The sequence below is a fragment of the Perca flavescens genome, chromosome 1 (genome assembly GCF_004354835.1).
Source record: "Perca flavescens isolate YP-PL-M2 chromosome 1, PFLA_1.0, whole genome shotgun sequence".
NCBI classification, from domain to species: Eukaryota; Metazoa; Chordata; class Actinopteri; order Perciformes; family Percidae; genus Perca; species Perca flavescens.
In genome coordinates, this window is record NC_041331.1 from 4,930,463 (window position 1) to 4,951,133 (window position 20,671).

Genomic DNA, 20,671 nt, shown 5'->3' on the forward strand with positions numbered 1-20,671 from the left:
AAACAATAAACAGCGAGAAAATCAATCAAATTGTTCAAAAAAAAAAAAAAAGTTGCGTTCTGTCCACGCGAGGATGCCAAGTTGTTTTTGGGCATTTGTGATGTAGCTGTAGAGCTTGTCCAGTCAAGGAAAATGAGACACATCTTGGATGGGAAGCAAACAAGAGGGGTGGCAGAGGATGGGAGGGAGGGATGGAAGGATAGAGGGGAGCTGGGTGGGGGGGTTTGGGGGGGGGGAGCCTGGGCCACAGAAATAAACCCAACTCCCATCTGATGAGCAGCTTGTACATAATACTGAATCCCCATCTCTTGCCAAGTCTGCTGTCTTGATACAGAAACACGATAAGTGCAGATTTTTTGAAAAGATTCCCTTTCTTGCTCATTTGTCCCACTCCCTGTTTTCTTTTTTTTTTTACTTTTGGCCTGGAAGCACTTCTAGCCAGTGCCACGGATAATCAGGTGGCGGTTTTTGTCCCTCTGCCCCCCCCCTCCCGTGACGTGACAATGAAATTAAAGAAGTGGGTAAGAATAACGAAGAAAATATAGAAATGCATTCATCTCGCTTGCGCCCAACAACTACAGGACAGATGATGTGGCCATCTTGAGATCGTTTGTCATCTGTCAGGCAGCGTTGACCTTGCGGTGGATGCGAGGGCTGCTGTCGTCTTTTACGGCGAGAGGAGGAGAGAGGAAGGAGAAAAAAAGGATACGGAGAGAGAGAGAGAGAGAAAGAGAGAGAGAGAGAGAGAGGCTGTTGTTTTCGGTAATAAAGACAACATTTATGCCTTCCATTTGCGCTGCCAGTTAAAAGAGGCACAAACATGGAAATCCATTATGGAACGCTTCTTAAAAGTGTGACCAATCCTTGTTCAGTCAATTAGAGTCTGGAGACTGAGAATATGATGTTTGTCTGTTTAGCCCCTCCGACACATACAGATCAGCCTGGATTCAGCGATGGAACGAGAGATTCTATTTTATTTTCACAGAGACAGAGTGAGGGAGAGAGACAGAAAGAGAGAGAGAGATGGAGGGATGGAGGGGCATCGTAGCCAAGCTCTGCTTATCTCTTTTCTTCTCCTCTGCTTTTCCTGCCGCCCCCCCACTCCCTCCTCTTCCCCTCCCATATACAAAAGCATTAATGTGTGCAGCTATGTGCTTTGCCATTGTTCTGTGTTTAAAAGCTTAAAAGGGGAGGGGGGGACGTTGTTTGTGTAACTGGCGGAGTTGGCGGCGCGCAGCCGTGTCCAAAAGCCCGTACTTAAAGTTGCTCGGAGGGAAAAAAAAGAAAAGAAAAAATAGGCCGCATAAAGGAGGGAGTGATAGAAAAGCAGTTAATAAGAGTGGTTACCCCCAGAATGAGCGGGGATGAGGTTTCACATTAAAAAAGATTTATCTTAAAGTGTGGCGCTAATCCCTTCAGTTTTAATCCAACACCCCCCCCCCACACCCCCACCCCTCCGCTCCCAGCACCCTTTTTTTCATTCCTGCCGAGGCATAATAAAACAAACTATAAACCATAAAGTTCTTACAATTTCTGGAAACTGGCAAAAAAAAGAACTGCACGGCACCCTGATTTTACAAGGATTCCTGGCCGGTGAATCACGGAGCGCGGAGGACTGTCTTCTCTTCTCTTCTCTTCTCTTCTCTTCTCTTCTCTTCTCTTCTCTTCTTTTCTCTTCTCTTCTCTTCTCTCTCTCTCTCTCGCAACAGATTATTACACGAAAGAGGAAGTCACGGGGTACGGCGAAAGGGCAACGGGGACAAGAAGGGGAAAAGAGAAGAGAGTGTGGGAGAGGAGCGTGTGGGAGAGGAGCGCGTGTTCGCTGCGACCTATTTGACGATTGTTGTGGTGGTTGGGGGTGGTGGGGGTGGTGGGGGGGGTGGTGGGGGTGAGCGATAGGTGGCACACAGAGGTGTTGTCATGCTCTCTGTCACACCCGGCTGTGTCACACAGGCTGGACGGGTGCCTGTGTCCACTGCAAGCTGCTTGAATGGGGAAGCATATGGCTTTATGAGAACCTCAGCCTTCATGAATATTTGATTCATATTTCCTGTGTGTGTGTGTGTGTGTGTGTGTGTGTGTGTGTGTGTGTGTGTGTGTGTGTGTGTGTGTGTCAGTGGGTGTGTGTGTGTGTGTGTGTGTGTGTGTGTGTGTGTGTCAATGGACCAGATTTGCTCACACATGTAGAAAAATGTGTCCGCAATGGAAGATAGATATAAGACAAATATATACATTGATAAGGATTTTTGTGTGTTTGTGTCTGTGTGTGTGTGTGTGTGTGTGTGCGTGTCAATGGACCAGATTTGCTCACACATGTAGAAAAATGTGTCCGCAATGGAAGATAGATATAAGACAAATATATACATTGATAAGGATTTTTATGTGTGTGTGTGAGTGTGTGTGTGAGTTGTGCGTGTGTTCATTAGCGATGGGAGGAGGAATCTAAAAAATCTGAATTCTGAATAATGTGTGACAAAATGACACCACCTCATATACTCAGATACATAAGGGGACGAAGCAAAGTTTAACGGGGACCGGTGAGTGAGGAGACGGAGAAGATGCGGGATGTGTGTGTGTGTGTGTGTGTGTGTGTGTGTGTGTGTGTGTGTGTGTGTGTGTGTGTGAGAGAGAGAGAGAGAGAGAGAGGGAGAAAAAAAAGGGAGAGAAAGGAAAGGAAGGAAAATGTCTTATTATTTTTCTCGCTCTTTCACTTGTCACTGCAAAAAAGAAAAAACCCTCACAAGGCTTACTTTGTGGCATTCTAATCATGATTGCCGATCCTGAATACAAATCTCTCAGCGCTAAACACATCGAGGGAAATTGAAATGACAAAACGAAGCTCATATAACGGTGTAATCAAAGATACATTCAGTGGTGGTGGTGGGGGGGGCGGGGAAAAAGAGAGAAAAAGATTTAAAAAACATAAATAAATAAAAAAAGTTGAGCCAGTAAGGATCAGGGGCCAGTTATTAGCTGGGCCGGGGGCAGGGGGGGGGATGACAAAGAGCCCCAGTGTTGGAGGGGCAGATTAACACTGAGCCAGTTACTGTACCTTTCAAAACTAATATGTAACCATATCTGTTTTAAAAGGACGATTCATATTACTGTGAATCCATGAGAAAAGTTGTTCCCATCCTCGCGACCCAGGAAACTCGAATCCCACTTGTAATAAGCCCCCCCTCCCCTCCCATCCCCATCCCCATCCCACACACACAGACTCAATTGCAGGCCTGGCCTTTTGTGGAAAAGTATCTCATTTAAAAAAAATAAAACATACGAGCACATTCAATTTTTGTAACGATGTAAAACATCTTCAGCTCTTCTTCTTCTTTTTCTTCCTCTTCTTTTTCGACATGCACAACGGCGCTCATTGTGCTTTACTGTCACTGCGGCGACTCCAAAGGTCAGCGCGGGGTGTGGCGCGCGGGCGGACAAGGGCGGCACTGAATGGAAATTGGGTTATACGTGATCAACTAAGTTATTAATCAGATTAAAATGGATTCCCTTCTGGCCGGCTGTTTGACTAGGCAGGAGCCGGGTGTAAAAAGAGGGGAAGGGAAATAAAGACAGACAGACAGAGAGAGAGAGAGAGAGAAAGAGAGAGAGGGAGAGAGAGGACGGGAAAGAGAAGCAGAACAATAGGCCAGTGTTGACTCGCGCAAGAGCAAAAGGAAGTCATTGTTTTTTGTTTTTTTTCGAGGCTGAAGTCATTGTCGTAGATGAGTTGGGATAAGGGGCCGGCTCTGTGAGGACCGGCCCCACTGCATGTAACCCGTCCGTCTGAAAGCATGTGCCCCTGCCACGGATGCCCCCTAGCTTCATCCAGGTAACCTCTCTTAATCCTGATTAAATCACTGTAATTAGAACAAGCAGTGTTCCCCCACCCCCATATTTCCCTAATAAAACAATGCGGCGGCTTTAAAAAATCCGGTCGCTGGGATTTGCGAACGCAACAATGCAGTTTACATCCGTCTCTGCCGAGGAATTAAGTGTATTTTCTAACTGCTAATGTTACAATGTTGCTGTCTTAGTCGTCTCGATGCATCGCTATTCTCTTTCTTATTCCCCCCGCGGTTTTGTCTTCTCTCTCTCTCCCTCTCCTTTTTTTTTTTTTTTTCTCTTCTTTTTTTTTTTTTTTTCCCGAGCGCAACTTTGTTTATTTGCTTCTCGGCGCTTTTTGATGTTTAAATCAAACATGTTTTTAGCGAGTGGTCGGGATCATACTCCACTACGGGAAATAATGCGAGTTATTTGTCTTTAATTGCCACGGAGCTTTTCAAACATGCCGACGCGCCGCCTATGTGTCTATACCTGTGTATGTTTTTTTGTGTGTTTTTATTAGCATCACTGCATGCCTCCATTGATGTGGAATAACAGAGGAAATAAAAGTTGACATAGTTTCTTCATTTTTTTTTTTTTTTTTTTTTTTTTTTTTTACCCCACCCCCTGTTTCCCTCTCTCTCTGCCTTGCTCTCTGTTGTTGTTTTTTTTTTTATATATCTGTGTTTTTTTCCTTGAAGTTGCTGCGGCATTGTCTCATTATGTGTCGACTAGCTGTGTAAGTGTAGTTATTATGCCTGTGTGTCTCTGCCTGCCGGTGCTGTTCTCTCTCTCTCTGTCTCTCTGTCTTTCTCTCTCTCCGTGACTCTCTCTCTCTCTCTCTCTCTACTTCTCTCCCTCGGAGGATGAGGAGCTTTATGAGTACAACTCCTCTGAGGCGTCCTCGTCACATCTTCGGGGGCGCCTGGGGAAGGCGAACGTCGCATTCTTAAGAGGAGCAACTCAAACTGAACAAAGTCTACAGGAGTCAGGGAAGAAAAGGAAACAAACAGCAAACTAACGAGATGGGAAGCAGAGATCATGTCAAATATATTGGGTTGGAAGGCCAATTTATAACCCGTTGTTTCATGTTTCGCAATATCGAATGCGACGCTCGCTAACGTGGCTATGAGTGTGCGCGGGACTGGGGGGGGAAAGGGTATATGCGGGCTTGCATATATACATAAAAGCACTTGATTTGCAGGTGAACACACACACACACACACACACACACACACACAGACACAAAATCTCACACACAAACACACACAGTGTCTGAATGTGATCTCCAGCTCCCTGTAACCTCCCAGCTCCCACGCTGTCTTCACTCCTCTTTCCCCATCCTGCTTCCAAAATAATGAATAGAATAATTGTCACGTAACTTTGCGATCATCCCGCGTTCGTCTCCATTTCCTTTTCAGGGGCAACTCGATACTGCCCTTCATTCGCTGTACTGTACTTCAAGGAAACGCGACGTGGCCAATATCATCGACGGTATTAGTGAATATGGCTGAGACAGAGAGAGAGGGGAACACGGGAAGAATAGGAAGAAAAAAAAAGGACCTTTTCAGCAAGGCCTGCCGTTGATATCTGGGGACTTACCAAGGGTGGGGAAATATTTTTGGAGTTATCACATCTGCCGAGGAGAAAAGTCAGAGAGCAACAGGTACCATCTTTAGGGGCTTGACAGCAGCTATTACACTTAATTGCTCTTTGTAAAACTACCCTATTTGCACTTTTAGGTGACAAGGTGATAATTCACCTCTGCACAAGTTAAACTGGCAGTGTTGTTGCACATGTGAAATAGCACCTCGCCTTCGCCAGCTGTCAAAGCTGTCATCTCGGCACGGCGGAGGCACACAATGGGAGCCGGGGGAAGTGTATCACCGACAGTCGTCTTCTTCTTCTCCTTCTTCTCAGTAAAAGACAGACAGACAGGCCTCCAGACGGCTTAATCACTGGAGGAGCCCGTGCCCTCCAGCAACAAGGAGAGAAAGGAAGACGAGAGAGAGCGAGAGATAAAGAAAAAAAAAGGGAGGATCCCGGAGTGTGGGAAAGTGAAATGAAGGGATCTAAGAAGACAGAAAGGAGTGCTGCTGGACTTGCTTTGGTCTGAACACAGAAACGTAGTCACATATTGGTCAAACTCTGCTTGAAGTTAAAAATCTGCCTCAAGCTGTTTACAAGAACCTGGTCCAGTGGCACAAGCAAGACTTTTTCTATATGAGCTTTGACCCAAAACCACACTACGGATTATCTGATTGTGAAGGGAATTTTGTAAGAAAACAATGCATTCTCATGAACAAATTGGTACGATATTGTACGAAAATGTATGCACCGCGATTCCTATGATATCTTACGAAATTAAGCGACCCTAAGTGTGGGAAAGTTAAACGAAGGGATCTAAGAAGACAGAAAGGAGTGCTGCTGGACTTGCTTTGGTCTGAACACAGAAACATCAGCGGTCAAACCCTGCTCGAATTTTAAACCTGGTTGAGCGGTTTACAAGAACCTGGTCCAGTGACACAAGCAGGAATTTTGACCCGAAACCACGCTACACTAGTCATCTGATCAGGAATGGAATTGTGTAAAATAAACAACGCATTCCCATCAGCGGTTTCTTACGATATTGTATGAAGATGTATTCACACCGATTCCTATGACATCCTACGAAATTAGGCGACCACCGGCTGGACACGTGACGCCGGCTACAGAACTCCGTGAGATGTTGCCGAACCCGCTAGCCTGGTCCTACCGGACGAGGTTGTTTTGTTTGGCAATACTTCGAACGTCAACAAGAAGTACACCTTTAACAGTTACTTTGGTGACTACAATGTTACTATAACCAATACAAAAGGGCTAAAACTACAAAAATAAGACCCAAGTTGTAATAAATCAAAATTATCCTTCAGCTCAGAGATGACAACCGTGCTCTTTGCATGGGTTTCACCTGAGCATACCTCAGTGATGACTGATTGCTTCACGAATGATCGATCCATAGCCTTTTTGTATCCTTAATAACGATACCAAATTAGACCGTATGCGCCAATCTGCCCCCACTTGGATCTTCGGGTGTCACCTTTTTAAACTTTCAGACCTACTTTTAAGTGTACTGAATAATAACCGCTGTGCAGGTAAGCTATCTGTCTGGCTCATTAGTAAACACAGGGGTGTCTGGGAGCAATAAGTACCCCAGGCCTTTTCCACTTGTCAAAGCATTTTGTGTGAGTGTTTATGTGTGTGGTTGCACATGTTTGCTAGAGACAAACAGCAACCCAAATTCATGGTAATTAACCACCTGATGAGGACAGTATTATTGGCAATTACCAGGTTTTGCATTATCAAAAGTTTTAAATGTGTGGTGGGAGGGGAGGGGGGTGTATACATGCATGCAGGTGTGTGAGTTAATATCAGACAGACCAAACAGAGATATTAAATGGGAATAGAATCCAGCTGTAAGGAGACGGAGATGGCCAGTGCCACTAACAGTGTTGGTAAGCTTTGTGTCTTAAAATGGGCTGCTCCAGTTTCCACTAATTAAACTGAAGGCAGGTGTGGTTAACATGGCAGTAACCAGTATTTGATGGTACTTTCACCAATATCCATTTTCCCTAGGTTGTTAAATTCCTCCCAAATTCCAACATTTTGGGGACCAAACCTAAATGGATTCTACATCCAGTAAAGGTGTGTTAGGTGTGAAGGTATTTGTGTGTCAGAATGCAAGACTTTCCGCCACAAAAATATACATATGTCACATATGTCATTTGTTCAAGCAGCAAGTCCGACTTTTATTTACGTTTATAACGGTGGCGCCCTCTAGTGGCTGTAAAGGGGGCAGGTTGGCATAGTATATTGGTCAAACAAACCCCCAGGAGACCAGGGTTACTGTCGCGATTAAAAAATAAAAGCGAACGGCAAGTTTTATTTTTTACTTTACGGACCAAGCGGTACAAGGGATATAAATGACTCCCTTTTACCACCTCTTTAACAAAAAAGCAATGTATTATAGGAAACATTGTTACATAAAAAACATTTCCAGAAAAGAGGACCCGGTTTTAGGCCCAATCTTTATCAGAATTGCTCTAAAAAACCCAATTTAGGAGTTAAAAAGTTCTTAACTGACAGAACACATCAAGTGACTTACTCCTATTTACAGTCAATTGTGAGAGTAACATTTAAGAGAAACTAGGTGATCATAACTTTAGTCATAAATACTAGCCAGTCAGAGACAAGGATCTACCCTACGTCTGCCCCATTGTTACCCCATTGTTAATTCTTTTAAAAAAAAGTCTCAGGGCTATGGTCTTCTGCAAAAACATATTTTGTTTAAAATCCTTAATATTTCCAGTAGGAACATGTAAAATTAAGAAGAATCAAATATTAATGTTTAATATACAAATTGGGCTTGACAAATAAGGGTTGTGTAACAGAAAATGGGTTGGAATGGAAACAGTAAGCAAACTGCAGCAGGAAAGAACTGATGCAGCTGGTAGACAAACATACATCTGATAAACCCCAAAAATAGGGAGAATTTAGACAATGAGGGAGCATAGAAAGTGATTGCAAACAAAATCAGTGCCAGCTTTATTCTTGTTGTTTGCAACCCTGGTAAATGCAAAACAAAGAAAAGGAAAAAAATATATATCAACACTGTCAATAAAATGCAAATAGTAGGCTAAACATAACCTATTATGAATTACTGTGAACATTTTGCATCAGTTAACAAAATTATTCATCATCTCCATTATATATATATATATATATATATATATTTTTTTTAAATAAATCCAAATCATGCCTCAGATGGTGTGCTGTCTCCTAGTATATACTCGTAAATCATTTAAGTAAGCTCTAGAGCGGTCTTAAAAACATGTAAAAAAATACAAATATCCACTTTTAGCAATTTGATCGAGGCCTCAGTATTGTGTAATAATTGTGGAGAGTGGTTTGGTTACTGTCTCTGTGTTATACAGACCAGCATATGTGCATCTAGTATCTTGTTTGTGTGTGTGTGTGTGTATGTATGTATGTGTGTGTGTGTGTGTGGGGGGGCTTGTTTAACTATATTTGTGGGGTCCAAAAGCCGTATATAAACCCCAGTATACTTGGGGGGTCCCGACAGCTTTGTTGGGGCCAAAATGCAGGACCCAACAAGTTTAAAGGGCTGTTTGAGGGTTAAGACTTGGTTTTAGGATTAGGGATAGAATTAGGTTATGCTTAGGGTGAGGGTAAGGGTTAAAGTTAGGCATTTAGTTGTGATGGTTAAGGTTAGGGTAAGGGGCTAGGGAATGCTTTATGTCAATGACGGGTCCCCACAAAGATAGTGCCACAAACCTGAATGTGTGTGTGGTGTGTGTGTGTGTGTGTGTGTGTGTGTGTGTAGGTGTGTGTGTGTGTGTGTGTGTGTGTGTGTGTGTGTAGGTGTGTGTGTAGCTTAATTTGTAATGTCTACCTTTCTTCCACTTAAACCAGAGTAGGTGGAAATTACACCAGTAATGCCAACTTTGATCCACTACATCTGCGCTTCACAGCGAGCCCACCAATCCCACCATATGTCTTTAGTTGCCATCAGTGCTTTACAGAACCCATTTCACACACACACACGGACACACAGACACACGCATGTACACACAATTGTTGCCTTCTCCTCCTCCACCTCTCTGCATACATAGAGATATGTGTGTATGTGTGTGTGTGTGTGTGTGTGATCTGTACATGTCTTGCATTTTGTTCTAATATGACCTTAGCACTCATGGGTTCAGATCCCTCACAATAAAGGCAGGCTGGAGTACACTCCTACTGACAGAGGTAATTGGCCACTAGTGACATGACCAGTGCTGTATTTAGGATGAAACTTCCTTAACCCAGTACACACACTTACTCACACATACACACACACACACACACACACACACACACACACACACACACACACACACACACACACACACACACACACACACACACACACACACACACACACACACACACACACACACAGAAACGTTAGGGTTGTAGGACAAAAAGGCAAGACTGCATCATTGTGTATATCTCAAATGTGCAGAGTACAGGGTTACCACACATTGTTCATGGATATCATTTAAAATTCCATGACTTCTGCTATTAAGGGCCATGAAATATTAAATGTACACTTAGCCGGCGATATTTAAACATATCAGATTCAAACTCTATTTCAACATAATTTCAGCTAGCTGGCATACACGTGGGAAGAGACGGAACGAAAATAAAGAAACGTACGTGACAGTAAACTAAACGTTGTCACGCATCAACGATATTAGAGATACGTGACGTTAACAGCTACAGAAAATAAGGTTATAAGGTTAACCACAGAAGATTACTGTAATAATTAAGTTCATTAAACACAACAAAAAGGATTTTTTCTAATTCCAGGACTTTTCCAGCGCCTGGAAAATAAGACCTCTTAGTTTTTTGCAATAGACCATTATATACCTAAAATGGAAGTATTTTAAACTATGTAACACGCTGTAACGTCTAACGCCGGCTACCAGCGGCAGTTGTTTAGCCGCCAACAGGTGACTGTGAGCCGGCTACAGGCACCGCCAGATGACGATCCTTTCAGAGGGGATGGTAGTGGAATTTAGCCAGAAAATGAGAGCGCCATTGCGGTGATGACAGTTAACTTTAGGCACCAACATGACATTTAGGGAAAAGATCATGGTTTGGATTAAAAACAATCCCGTCTTGAAAGCGCTCTGATTCATGTTGACACCACGTTGTGCTATTTCATTTTGAGATTATCTTCCATTGAATTTTCAAGTTCATAAATACGTATTTTGGCACGGCTGGCCGAGTGGTAGGCCTACTATATCCATGGTATTGAAAGGGGGATTTCATTCTTGCATGTTTTGTTTTGCATGATCAAAAACCATCCACCCTCTTTGCCTTTTTCACAAATCACACCCTGGGTATGGGTATGTCAAAGTAACTAGCTAGACCTTGCCCAGTGCCTAAATTATGTACAGTATCACCACTTTCAAGCGACTCCATTTTTACTGTTGCTTCATTACTGTGCTTTTCGCTGCTTTGCAGTGACACTGAGGCGGCGCCATACATGTTCATCCTCTCAAGTCCACAAAAATAGACATTTTGTACCGTCATCTAATGTGTGTACAGGAGGGGACTCTATAAGACAGTTTTTATCAGCAACACCTACTTACTATAGAGCCCAATGTGAGAGCACTTGTTAATTGGAAGTGATGGGTCTAATTGATGTGAGAATAAACAGCATTTCTCAATCTCTGTTCTTTCTCTTGCCTATCCACTAACTCTCTGTACGTGTACTGTACGGCCCGCTTCCCAAATTGCGAGAGGGGCTCGGCTACGAGACTCTGCCGTTTTTTTGTCCTTCCGGGAATCCTCGCTCCTCGCTCATCCAAATGTCCTACACTCCTATCAACACTTTCACTCCAGCTTGTCAATCCCAACCTTCTCAAGTCCTCCCGGTCCACATTTAATATATTAAATGAACGAGGGAGGGAGGCCGAGGTAATGTAAGTAATACGATGTGAGGTGCAATGTTCGCAAGCAGTCATGGCATGTACAGCACTGTTTGAATAATGTAATACTTCAAGTTTGATAATGTATGGCTATAGATAGGTCTCCACTGCAGCCAAGTATTGATTGCGTTAAGCACATCTACAGTAAAGCAAACGGCGCGGGTTCATATCAATCTTTGCACAGCACGCTGTACCTCAGTAACCAGATACCTTGTCTGATTACAGAGACCTCAGGGCCACTGAAGCTGTTAATGACATTTATTGGTAAATCCAATTCCTGGGCCAATTTAGGAAGGTGTGGTTTAATACTACAGACAGTGTAAATCTGTGTGTGTGTGTGTGTGTGGATGTGTATATGTGTCAGAGTGCAAGCATATTCATGTGTATTGTAACCCCCCCCCCCTTCTCTGGATATACTAATGAAGAGACGGCCACTCCAGACGTGCAGCGCGTGCCCTACAACACCACCCACGGATTCAAGGGAGAATTTCGATATTAATGATTTATGCTGTATTTGCATACAAACCTAATGCAAACCCACTCCAGATAATCACATTTTGCCAGCTCTGAATTGAGTTTTGCGGCTGTCTTTGCTACCCCCACCTTCCCCGCCCACCAAATAACAGTGGAATGTGGGTGACCCCCCAACACAAGGGGTTTACAAGTGGACTCACCAAGAGGGAATGTAATTTTACTATGAAACAAGAGGGTCTATTTTCTCATCCAAAGCTTAAACACACGTGTAGCAGAACTGGCAGCAGTCCCAGCAGCAGTGATAGTAGTAACAATGGTAGTCTTAACAACAGTGGAAGAAGTATAATGTACCCAAGTACCGTTTACGGAACTTTATTACAGTTCTGAGATGACTATTTTTTATTTTTATTTATGCTTCTTTATAGTTGTACGTCACTACATTCCAGGGACAAATGTATCTTTACAGCGCTACATTTATTTGGCCGCAGTTGTGGCTATTTCAATTTTCCATTTAATAAAATATGAACCCTTGTTGTAGAGGAAACTACTCAACAGAAAAAAATAAGTACTTAAAATAGCTCCACTTTGGCCAGTATTAAAATACTGCTTCCTCTTTAATGCATTAGCATCCATAAAGTCAAATATATATTATGATACAATTAGGGCTGTCAAAATGAACCCGATAATAACGAGTTAACGCAAATTCCTTAAAAGGAATGTTTTGGTTTTTTTCCGCATCATTAACACAAGCACGTTCTGTGACTTGGGCCTCGGGGTGCTCCGTAGTTTGGTAAATCAGGAAGCGATGCAGCCGTAACATCTTGGATGGCTAGCAGAAACAAAGCTCCTTTAGCAGAAATTAATAAAGAAAAGGGTCCTTTGAACGTCAAATTGTGTTTCAGAGCCCTTCCAGATGGTTCTCTCCACAAGACTAACGTTATATGTTTGTACTGTCGATGTGAACTGAGTTACCAGGGGAGTACGTCCTGTCTCAAATACCATTTGAGCATTAAAAACTTGAAAAATATCCCTTTTAAACTACATTTAGAACATATATCGCAAGTTAAATATGGACAACCATGCGAATAATCACGATTAAATATTTTAATTGATTGGCAACCCTAAATAATATGATATATTATAATAAAATATAATATACTATGATATAATATGGGTCAGGAATTATTTATATAATTATTTTTTGGCTTTGTGGCATTGATAGTTTTACTTAAATGAAAGATCAGAAAATGTCTTTTACCACTGAGCAATAGCAATAGTCTTTGTACTACGAGTGGTAGTCATTTTAAGTAATTGTAGTAATAGAAGAAGTCATGTGAGAAATAGCAAACTGAGGGTTAATAACGTTCATAACAATAAGAGCCCCTGTGGTGTTAGAAGGACTTGCAGTTGTAGCAGTCACAGGGAAAGAAGTATTACTAATTGTTTGTAGCAGTAGCTGTGAAAGTACTTGTGGTTGAAGTGGAGAGACTGTAATCATCAAATCAGTACTAGAAACACTTGTTGCTGTGGCTTCACATGGGACCTGCGGCATGCAGTCCATCGCAGGGTTAACGCTGAAACACAAACCCCCTCACATTCTCACACCTAAAGACAACCGAGAGCCTAAAATGTATGTTAACTTTGTGAAGAAACCTGAGAATGACCCCTCATACCACTCTAGCATCTTCCTTTCAGACTATCATTCTGGTTCACAGTGATTTCAAATTGCCCTTTACTGCGCCTGCATGAATACGTGCAGCTGTTGAAAGCTGTACGAGAAGCTGTATGAGCGTTGTCAAACCAAGTCATGCAAACTGTTCCTTCTCAAGAGTTACACTTGCACTCACTGACTGTTCATGTATTGTCCAAGTCTTGTTTGCACTGCCTGTATTGTTGTTTTTAAGTTGTCTGTATCTGTCTAGCCCATGCTAATGTCCTGTCCAAGTGTTTCTGTCTTCAAGTGCCGTAACTGTGTTCTATGTTCTCTGTTTCTGCAGAACAGGAACCTGCTGGAAGCCAGTTTTTAAACTGAGTCAGGCCCGTTTTAACTGTAACTTCCTTTTACTTTCAATCCTTTCCTGTATGATCAATGAAACGATGAAATGAAGTACATAAACTCAGTCACGTTCATATTCAAGCACACCACAGCGCGTCTTGATTTTCCTGCAATCTTTTATATTTTGCTATGCTGTCTTTAGTGCCCTCCCAGATATCTGAATGGTGAATATCAATTGACAAGAAGCTGCATACAAAATAACTGTTTACAATTACAGTCAGACTAGGAGAAACTAACGTGTAAAAACAGAGAAAGCCTTATCTGTAAAGGTCAAGGATTCCTAGTGGCAAAGGGAACTGCCCACACAAAGCTTTAGACAATAAGTACGGCATTCTTACACAAAGGTATTTCTCGATTATACAGTATACATGTATATACAGTATATGTTATCATATATCAATCTTGGTGAAAATGCTGCCACAATGTTAAGCTATGCAGAGAGCCTGGCTCCATGACAACGGATAATATTTTGTCACATGGAAAGGTCAGATGAACACATTTAGCTGCATTGCTTCATAAAAAAAGGGGTCACTATTATAGATGATTATATCTTCTATCTTCTAAGATTAGAAACAAATTATCTGTATATAAAATCGGACAAAATGTGCAAAATGTGGCATCCTAGCTAAGAGACAGCAGATAAATAAACATTGCGCATTACAACACACTGTGTCTGGGACTTATCGAATCTGACAAAATAAACCTTTTTCTGTAAATAAATAAATACATATTTTTGCTGTTTGCAAGTTTGATTCAAATATGGGCAACTGCCTACTCAGTCTAAACAAATGTCTCACTTCCGTTGTGAAGGAGTTGTCACTGATAGATCTCAGCCAACACCACCGGAGCAAGTCATTTTCCTCTGTTCATGTATTCCCTGTCTCTAGTCTGTCTCACAGCTCAGCACCAACTTTGGATTTTTACTTTCTTTCTACTGTATAGAGACACTTTAGTAACCACCCCTAATCCGCCAAAGAGCATTGTAAAAAAAAAGAAGAAAAACAGCATTTCCTTCTTCAGTCTCAAGGAGCGGATGTAACCTTAGCAGAATCATGAAAGTTGACAGTTCATTTTTCACAGGGTCATAGATCGACGAGTCTTATAAAGTAATGGGCTTTTGGGAGCCGGCTTTATGAGAACTAAGATAGTTAAGAGACATGTGGAGGAGATGGCACGCGGAGCTGAGGTCCTGCTCTTACTCATCCAGGGTTATTCCCTCCATGCTGTGGAGCGGGAGGGAGGCGCTGCACTTCCAGTAATATAAACGTGTAATAAAGATTAATCTGTTGCTAGTCGGCAGGCTGATAGCTTCTAAACTTGCTTGAAATAAGGCTGAAATCACTTCAGAGCCAATCTCAAGACCTTTAGTGGGTGTCTGAGATTCCTTTGTGGGTGTCAGAAAAAAAAAAAATGATATGTGTTTGTTTTGTGTGTTTAGTGTTTTTGTGTATGCAGTGCTGGGAAAAATTGAATTTGCGTTTCAAACACGTGTGCAGTCATGACTTTTTATGTGTGGTTTTCTACTGGTAAAGATGTCTGTGAATATACGTGTGTGTGTGTGTGTGTGTGTGTGTGTGCTTTACAGCAGTTATAGTGCCAGTAGGAGATAAACCACTCACCAGGTGCATCTGGCCTCTTCATGCCCCCTGTAGATGCTCCGCCGCCCAGGCCGTTGAATGCAGGGAGGTTGTCATTGCTGTAGGCTCGGAGGACAGATAGCATGTTCATCTGCTGCTCTAGGTGACTCTGCTGCTCAGCCTTCAAGAGTCCTTGGGGGCCTCCAGGAGACAGGAGGGCCAGGCCCTGCTGCCACTGCTTCTCCAGTGGCAAAGCTTGGTTCTTGGTTTTGGGAACCAGAGAAAGTGGTGTCATGGCAGAGGAAGATGCTGCCAAACCACCTCCACCCCTTGGGGGCAGAGAATTTTCTTGGAGATGTTTGGAGTGGTTCTGGAGGTGGTCTGAAGCTGGACTTCCTTCTCCATCCCTCTCCACGTCCATTTGCCCATCCTCGTCTCTGTCTTCCTCCTCTTCACCCGCTCCTCCCTCCTCTTCCTCTTCTTCAGAGTGATTATGTTGCTGCTGTCTCTTGGGGGTGGTTGAGGGGGTCTCACTGGCACTGCGCCCCCCAGCCTTTGCAACCTCGTCATCCGATCCAACCTGGTCCTCTTCGATGTCTCCACGGGAGCCCTTCTCAACGACGTGGTCATCCCCAGCTAAAGGTGCTCCTCCAAAGGCCTGGGTTGGTAGGTCCAGACCCTGCTCTGTTGGGGCTAAATACGCTTGAAGGCCCTGGTTGGCCCTCGGGGATCCATCATACAAGCCACCAAAGCGCCTGTAGAAGTCACTCTGGAAGGGGTTGTAGGGCTGGTCCATGTGGTTGTTCCAGCCTCCCTGGCTTTTCTCTCCATCTCTGTCTCCATCTTTGTCAAGGACCACACCAGACATCTTAGTGTTGGAGGAGTGATTGGTGGAGGGGGTCTCTCCGTAAAGTTCCTTGCCTGTATCGGAGCGCTGCTGTTGGGCCTTACCCAGGTGGTTGGCCTGGAGGTGCAGAGCCATGAGCTCCAATGAGGAGGTGGAGAAGGAGCAGAAGAGGCAGCCATGCCACGCCACGTTATCATGGATGGTGACTGAAGAGCCGGGGAGGGATCCGGATGCGGACTCAGGCCGGACCGACACAGACAGATCGAGAGGTTCATACTGGGACCCAGGTTTGCCAGGCTCGGAGTTCTTTTTGGCTTCAGCCTTATCTTCTCTTTCCTGGTCAACCGAGACGGCCCGCTTTGCTTTGGGCTCGCCGTTGTCGTGGTAGCACTGGGCCTGGAGCAGGACTTGATTCTGGTTGTCCTTCGTATCCTTCTTCATGGAGCTGAGAACAAAGCTGTCCATGAAGGCCTGGAGAGAACCTTGAAAGTGGACTCCGTTTCCCATCATGCTTTGGTAAGCCCTGCTCAGGTCGGAGAAGCTATCTGTCGCCGTTGAGATCAGGGCGGACGGGCCATCAGCAGTCTTCATGTTCTCAGCTGAAGAGGCGGAGTCAAAGCGGCGGTCTCCGCGCTCACGATCTCGGTCGTGCGGCGACATCATGCCGGCCGTTGCCCACTGATGTGGCAGCAATGGACCCGCCCTGAAGTCTAGGTTGGGAGGCATGCTCTTGAAAACATTACGTAGGACGTCCGGTCGAGCAAAGATGCCGCCACCGGTTGTCTTCCCGTGATCCTCTTTGTGGTCAGAAGAAGGGGCGTGGCAAGAGGATGGGCCTGAGGTGGTGGAGCCGTTTTGACGCTCACGGTGGTGGCGCTCCAGGTGGTACTTCAGACTGGCAGACTGGGTGCCGGCATAGTCACAATGAGGGCACCGGTAGGGTTTCTCTCCTGAGAGGCCAAGAAAGAGACAGAGAAACAGAAAGGGAAAAAGACAGGAAAAACAGTGAATAATTAACCTGATTATTAGATTGACTGGATATCAAAATCTATTTATTGGAGCAGGGAATGTGGACCCCAGGGTCATGTAACCTCCCTGAACAAAGAAAATTAGGTCAAATGGGTAGAGCTCACAAAAAGAGGCATTTCATTAACTGCTATTAAAAAAAATAAGAGGATATTTCGCAATTGCCTCGCTTTTAGTTAGCATCAAAACAAATGTCTAACTCCTGGAAAAAGGATGAGGCAAGAAAAGAATAACAAAGCTTAGAATGAAAAAAACTAAAACACAAAGTGATAAAGATTTCAATCTACAATGTCTTTGCTCTTTCACAGACATCGGCTCTGCTTCACTCGTGTGTGGGTGTGTTATTGCATGCGTGCGTGCGTGCGTGTGTGTGTGTGTATGCATGTGCATGTGTGCGTGCGTGTATTGGGACAGGGGGCTGTGGAGTAGGCATCTGAATATGGGTCGATCCAGCTCCACCAAGTGAGCCATCACTCACATCAACACCATAAAAAAACATTTCACCATATGGTGCTTTCAGTCCACTACAAGAGATAATATTTTCAGCTGACAACAAAACTGTCTCGATGTTATCTGTGTTTGCACGGGTAAGCGCTGCGGCTGAGGGTGCGGCTGGGTATATTTGTGTGTGTGTATGTGTGTGTGTGCATGGATGTGTGTGTGCCTGCAGTGGGGTCATCGTGCCTCTGTTCTGGCCTTGTTTGCTGTCAGGCCTGTGCCTTGGCGATGAGAGTGCAATTTCTGGGACGTTCCCTATTTGCAGTTTATCTTGAGAAGCATAAATCAGCCATGCCATAACATCTCCCCGACCACTGCCACACTGTGGAACAAAATATGGATGATACACTACGATGCAAAAACAAGTCAGTGAGTTTAAATAACAAAAAAAAGAAGAAAAGAAGAAAAAAAGAAATGTGCCGGCTGCATATGTGAACCACATGCTTGTTGCAGTGAAGCCCTGTGATAAAGAACAATATGATTCACTACAGGGTACACAGATCAAAGAGATTTATATTACGGTAAAAGAGGAGTGAATCTGTTGTGTAACATTTACATATATTTATTCATGCTGCGCATCCATATTAATGAATATTCTTCATAATGGTATAACACCAGCATTATTCTGCCAGTAGTGGCAGAGGCTTCCATTGGAATGATACTTATGTTGAAATAGAACACATCCTGCTAGCAATTATAATAGGCTTGGAGTCTGAGCCAGATTTGGATTCATTAAACAATGAACAGAGAGGGGGGAAAATGCTAAGCTGGATTTTTCTTTTTTTTTTTAAATATATATACATATAAAAAGTTCCCAGAGTGGAATTTCTGTTAGAGGGATAACAGTGACGGTGTGAAAAGAGAAGGGGATTGGTGGGAAAAGAAATAAAAAGGGATGGTTGTAATTTTTTGTGTATGCACATTTCTATATATACAGTATGGGGCCATAAACTGTTTAGATTATACACATGGAAACCATTTTATAAAAGGAAAAAAAAAGGCATTGTTACGCAAGGCTGGTTTGAATGATTTAAGTCGGGCTGTGTAGTAAATCATGGATATAATTAGCAAATGGCATACTGCTCAAGTAATTTATCATTATTTAGAGGGCACCATTCCAGAAAAAGACTGCGATCTGCAGACCTACTGCAGAGTTCTCAAATAAAGGGCCACAAACACCAACTCAATACAATATTGATACAGGAGAGAAACGAATAGGAGGGTATACAAAAGAATGAATTGAAGGTGGAAACGCTGAGGAGAGGAAAAAAAGAGACTAAGAGAGACAGAAAAAAAAGAGAAAGAGAGCGTGCTGAGAGCCAGATAGCCCTGATATCTTTTATCTTACGCTAGAGTGGCTATGAAGCATAGAGTATATTTAAAATAAACCATACGAGATGAGCTTTTAACCCAATAAGTGCTTCTCCTGTGAGCTGCCGAACAGAGGCTCAGTGCTGATTCAATAAGGAAACGTCCCTGATGCAAATGATCATTCTCAATTCCTCTAACTGGACAAAATGATATTCTAGGAGCCAAATTAGACAGAAATTAGACTGATCTGATCTCCCCCCCCCCTCCTCTGTCTTTTCTTTCCTTATAAGAGGTTGTTAATGTTCATGCGGGGAAAATAAAGATTAATGTACCATCTACATATCTAAAACGAGAATGAAAAGCACAGAAGGTTGTACGTTTGACACTCTCCTTTGATGTTTACTGAGCAAGGCAAACTGGAAATAAACACAAATGCCCTCGGAGAGCCATCAGTTTATGCCAGTTTTCCATTAAAATTAAGCATTTAAATATATCTGGAGCGAGCCAGACAGACGACAAGTGCATTTCTGCATCTACTTGTGTTTACGTACTTGTGTGTGCACCATTTGGAATGTGTGTGAACACATGTTTATGCATGCTTGTCGGGCCTGAGCCTGTGTGTATGTAAGTGTGTGTGTTTGTGTCTTAGAGGGCCATTTGGACTGGCGAAGACATCTGCTCCATCATACGTCAGGGGCCTGGTGTGACATCTGGGGAATATACTGTATCCTGCCTTGCAACATTACACACAATTTACTGCTAAAGGTCATTATGTACCCGTTAATCCACTTTTAATTGATATCAGCGCAAACAGCACAACCTCCCAGCCACATGACAGATCACTGCCGCCACAAAACCAGAAAATTGCTATTTGGGAGTTAAAAATAGAACGGTAAACTTTTTTTGCTGTTGTCCATCTTGGCTTTGCTGAACTACTTTGGACATTTGTTCCTGCTAAAAGTGAACGATAGAAGGGTAAAATAAAATGCATGACTAACATGGTTTCCTAAAGAATTCATAAACATCTAAATGGCACCTTTGTGGCAATAAATAATTCTTCTCCTGATTGCTGTACTGGGATCTGCTCCTTCATACTAGGTTTATACTTCATGTTGAATGTACTGATTTCATCTGGCTTTGTGTGAATTGTGACGGCACCATAGAAACAAGTAAATATAAATAACCCAAACCTGTACAGAGGGGCAATTAAAATGGCTTAATAGATATGACATACTGGAAGATGAATTTCCATTTGGATGGAAGAATGGGGGAACACCAAAGGGATGTTTGAGGGACTGAATCACGGAAAGAAGCTGTTTTACATCTGTTTCAAGTATATGTGCTAAAGTTAGTGGTTAGCGGTGAATTGAGAAGGCCCCCAATAATCGCCTCAGAGGGGAAAGTGACACCATAGTTGCACTGTATAGACACTCAGGAACTTGGATGAATGGGTCCACCCAATGGCAAATGTGCGGAGTATAGTAGGCTACATTTGTTGGGGACTATTTTTAGCTGCGGATAAACA

General features: G+C 43.3%; 1 protein-coding gene across 5 annotated transcripts in view; it reads right to left on the reverse strand.

The window, feature by feature from the left end:
• znf536 (zinc finger protein 536) overlaps positions 1-20,671 on the reverse strand; it is a 336,960-nt gene that overhangs the window by 39,150 nt on the left and 277,139 nt on the right. For all 5 annotated transcript variants that reach the window (XM_028578215.1, XM_028578234.1, XM_028578208.1 and 2 more), the window contains one exon: positions 15,507-17,261. In XM_028578215.1, coding sequence (XP_028434016.1) covers positions 15,507-17,261 — 1,755 coding nt within the window. The remainder of the gene's footprint in view (positions 1-15,506; positions 17,262-20,671) is intronic.